The following is a 3,996-nucleotide window of genomic DNA, read 5'->3' as shown; positions in this document are numbered from 1 at the left end:
CTAGAGATCATCATCTTCATCGTCTAGGGACATGTAACCATTGTTCTCATTGCCACCATCACTACAGTACTGCTCTATTGTCTCATCTTCCTCCTCATCCTCACTATCTTCATGAATAATAGGTTGCTTCTTGCTTTTTATAAGGTGTTCTAAATTTCCTTCAGTTATAGTGCCTTCTCCACCTTGAATATTCTGCATGACCTCATTTTCAGCACCTGCTTGCACTACATGTTCAGTATCAGAACCATACTCATCCTGATGCACATCATGACTGTCCTTATCTTTTTCAGACACATCATAAATATTCCTATGTTCAAATTTCTGCACAACTCGCCAATCTTTACCTAAAGATGTGTCTTGCAGGTAAAATATCTTTTTTGATTGAGTCGCTAAGATGAAAGGATCAGTCTTGTACCATAATGACTGCACATTGATGGATTTGAAATGTCCGTCATCTCGAAGGCCTCTCGTCTTGCCTTCTAGATTGAACCAATCACATCGAAATAGGACCACCGTCCGACGGACTTGCAGATTCGAGTTATATTCCAACTCAATTACCTCTTTAAGGACTCCATAAAAATCTACGTCTTTCCCATTATGTGAACCTTCAGTCAGTACACCACTATTTTGTGTCAGAAGGAACTTCTCATGATCCACAGTGCTATACCACACTCCATTGACCTTGCAAGCTGCACAAGTCTTAACTCGCAGATCTGGGCCACATGACAGTGCCCACAGTCCTTCGCTAACCGATTCTGGATTCTCCTTGCGTTTGTTCGCAATCTGTTGCAACAAAAGTAATCAGTTCAGCAAAGACATATGGATATGAATTCATGTACTGAACCTACAAACACAATGTGTAGTTACTTACATGGCACTTAAACCACTTTGCAAATCCTTTTTCAACCATTCTATCAACATCACATGCACCTTGCTCCTCTAGATCGGCCCTGTACAAGCTGCAGGGCAAAGTTTAGTCATAAGAATATTTTAAAATTAAAAAAAAAACTTAAACCGAAACATCTAAATGATACTTACTCCACATATTCCTCAACTTCGGCACAATTATTTAGCACATACCAGACTAACTTATTCAGGACAACATCATCAATGTACTGCCTCCTATCAGATCCAACAAGAGTAACACCATGCTTAAAAACAGAGATGTCATCAAGCAATGGCACCTCTCCAGCACTACCATCATCACGATTAAATCTAGTGTCAATATCCTCCATATACCTAGAACAAAAAGTCAAGGTGTCACTTGCCATATATGCGTTAGCAATTGATCCTTCCGGCCTACCCCTGTTGCTTACAAAATTCTTCAAAGTGCCTAGCCGCCTTTCTATTGGGTACATCCATCCGTACTGAACAGGTCCTCTAAGCAGTGCCTCATCAGGAAGATGGACGGCCAAGTGCACCATGACATCAAAGAAGGCAGGTGGAAAGATTTTCTCAAGCTTGCATAGGATCAATGGAATTTCTTGTTTCAGCCGTTTGACAACATCAATCCGTAGATTTCTACTGCATAGTTCCCTGAAGAAGGTCCCGATCTCTGCAACTGCTTCATATACATCCTTCCTCACCAGTCCTCTTAGGCCAGCAGGTATGATTCTTTGTAGGAGTATGTGGCAAGAATGTGTTTTCAGCTTTCCCTGGATCTTCGAACCATCTGCAGTTATGTATCTTGCTAGGTTAGCTGCATATCCATCAGGAAACTTGATACCTTTGAGAAACTTGCAGAACGCGATTTTCTGATCCTTCCCCAAGACATACGGAGCAGGTGGAGCAATGACTGAGTTGCCATGCTGCTGCAAGTGAAATTCAGGTCTTATGCCCATATCATACAAATCTAGCCTAGCATTAGTTGTGTCCTTGGTCTTGCCCTGTACATTGAGTAATGTGCCAAGAATGTTTTCACATATGTTTTTCTCTATGTGCATCACATCGAGATTATGTGGAAGCTTTAGATGTTGCCAGTATGGCAATCTCCACAACCCAACTTTGTGGCTATAAATCCTTGGACCCTCATTGCGCTTCCTTTTATTCCCAGTAATGTCAGGATGCTTCCCTGGCCTAACATCTTTCACCTTCTCTAGCTCCTCTAGGACCTCCTCCAAAGTGAACTTGCCTGGCTCATCTTTGTTTTCACGCTTACCATCGAAAGCCAAGCTTCTCCGCCATGCATGTCCCTGAAAAAGGTAACGACGGTGTCCAATGTAACATATCTTATTCCTTATTGCCCGAGACAACGGATCCTTGTCGCAATGAATACATGCATAATAACCTTTTGTTGTTCGCCCTGATAACGTGCTCAGCGCTGGATAATCATGTATACACCACAGCACGGCAGCGCGAAGGTCAAACTTCTTACCAGTACATGCATCGAAGGTGCGGACACCCTTCCATAGATCGATCAGGTCTTCAATTAGGGGCTCAAGGAACACATCAAAATCCTTTCCTGGAGACTTTGGACCTGGGATGAGTAATGCCATAAAGCAGTTTGCTGGATTCACGCATTCCCATGGTGGGAGATTCAGGGGTGTCAGAAGCACTGGCCACATACTGTACTGGGTACTCATGTTGCCAAATGGATTGAATCCATCGGTAGCTAAGGCAAGCCTTAGGTTCCTCGGGTCGGATGCAAAGGTTTTTTCTCTCCTGTCGAAATCCTTCCATGCTTCCCCATCAGCTGGATGGCTCATTACATTGTTGACTGGCGTCCTCTTTTTCTGGTGCCATTGTGTTTCCTCAGAAGTTCGCTTTGAAGCAAAAATTCTTTTCAACCTTGGCAAAAGTGGAAAATGCCTCAATACCTTGTGTGGAACCCTCTTGGTCCCAGATTCATCTTGCCATCTAGATGCCTTGCATACTGGACACACATTGTCTTTAGCATACCTCTTTCGAAACAACACACAATTGTTCGGGCACACATGGATGTTTTCACAGCCAAGACCCAATTCTCTAAGATATTTCTTGGCCTCATCATATGATTTTGGCAACTCACTCTGAGGGTATCCTTCTGACAACAACTTGATCATCGCGGAAAATGCTGTATTCCCAATTCGATAACGAGACTTGATATACAACATCCTCACCAGAAAAGAGAATTTTGAGTGCCTAGATCCTGGGCTAAGTGACTTCTTCGCATCCTCAAGGACTCTTGCAAACATTGGTTGTTGTCCCTCTGCCTCTGCCGCAGCATACAGCTCTCCTATCATCTCTGGTACTCCATGATCCTCATCATAGTCATCATCGGCCACATCCACATGTATCCCAAAGTCATGATCCCTTCCTTCGACCTGCTGCTCCAAATTCTCAACCACTTCAGTATCCGCCGACTCCCCATGATGAATCCACCTGGTGTACGTAGCTGACATTCCATAAATGTGTATATGGTCACTTGCATCATGCTGAGACTGCATTTTTTGATTTAGACATCTGCTGCACGGGCAAAGTATCTGGCTGTCTTTGGGGTATCTTTCACTAACAAATTGCATGAACTCTTCAACTCCTTTCACATATGCAGGTGTGAATGGTGCCCCAAAAATCCAGCTTCTATCCATCTGTTTTGACAGTACAATAAACCTTGTACTCAATCCTTAAATTCCAGTAATAAATTCAACAAAATTTAAAACATATCAAAGACATGCTTATATTTAGAAAAAAATTGAATACAAATCAAACCTTGTACTTGGCGATCCTCTGCTCACGCGCCACGCGTAGCTCTGCTCTCCGACGGTGCTGCTCTGCCCCACGCGTGCCGCCGCTGCCCCGGCGCCGATCTGCAGCTGCTCACCGATGCTGCTGTTATGTCCTAAGCGCGCCGCCGCTGCCCGGCGCCGCTCTGCTCGCCAGCACGGCGCTGATAAGTCGCCGGGGATGCCTCGACGCTGGGTATAGGACCACGGATGCCCTCGCGATTGGCCGCCAGGGACGTATACGCGATCGGCCGCCAGGTACGACATCCTCGCGATCAGCCATGATGCATGTGTA

The 3,996-nt window shown here is 44.6% G+C and overlaps 1 protein-coding gene across 1 annotated transcript; it reads right to left on the bottom strand.

Moving 5' to 3' along the window:
- Positions 1–3,566, bottom strand: LOC136543349 (uncharacterized). The gene is made up of 3 exons (XM_066535823.1): positions 1,039–3,566; positions 872–959; positions 1–783 (listed from the first exon to the last, which is right to left on the bottom strand). Exons 1-3 carry the CDS (start codon positions 3,564–3,566, stop codon positions 1–3), a joined length of 3,399 nt encoding a protein of 1,132 aa, XP_066391920.1.
- Between the last annotated feature and the right edge of the window lie 430 nt (positions 3,567–3,996).

Source organism: Miscanthus floridulus, chromosome 3 (genome assembly GCF_019320115.1).
Source record: "Miscanthus floridulus cultivar M001 chromosome 3, ASM1932011v1, whole genome shotgun sequence".
Taxonomy (NCBI): Eukaryota; Viridiplantae; Streptophyta; class Magnoliopsida; order Poales; family Poaceae; genus Miscanthus; species Miscanthus floridulus.
The sequence above is the reverse complement of the archived record's forward strand: the minus strand, read 5'-3'. Positions and strand labels throughout refer to the sequence as shown.

Excerpts from the sequence above, each read along its gene's own strand:
- LOC136543349 (XM_066535823.1), bottom strand. The coding sequence starts at position 3,566 with ATGGATAGAAGCTGGATTTTTGGGGCACCATTCACACCTGCATATGTG. Across the intron at positions 960-1,038 it reads GAAGTTGAGGAATATGTGGA|CTTGTACAGGGCCGATCTAG; the intron begins GTAAGTATCATT and ends TTTGCCCTGCAG. Across the intron at positions 784-871 it reads CAAAGTGGTTTAAGTGCCAT|ATTGCGAACAAACGCAAGGA; the intron begins GTAAGTAACTAC and ends TTGTTGCAACAG.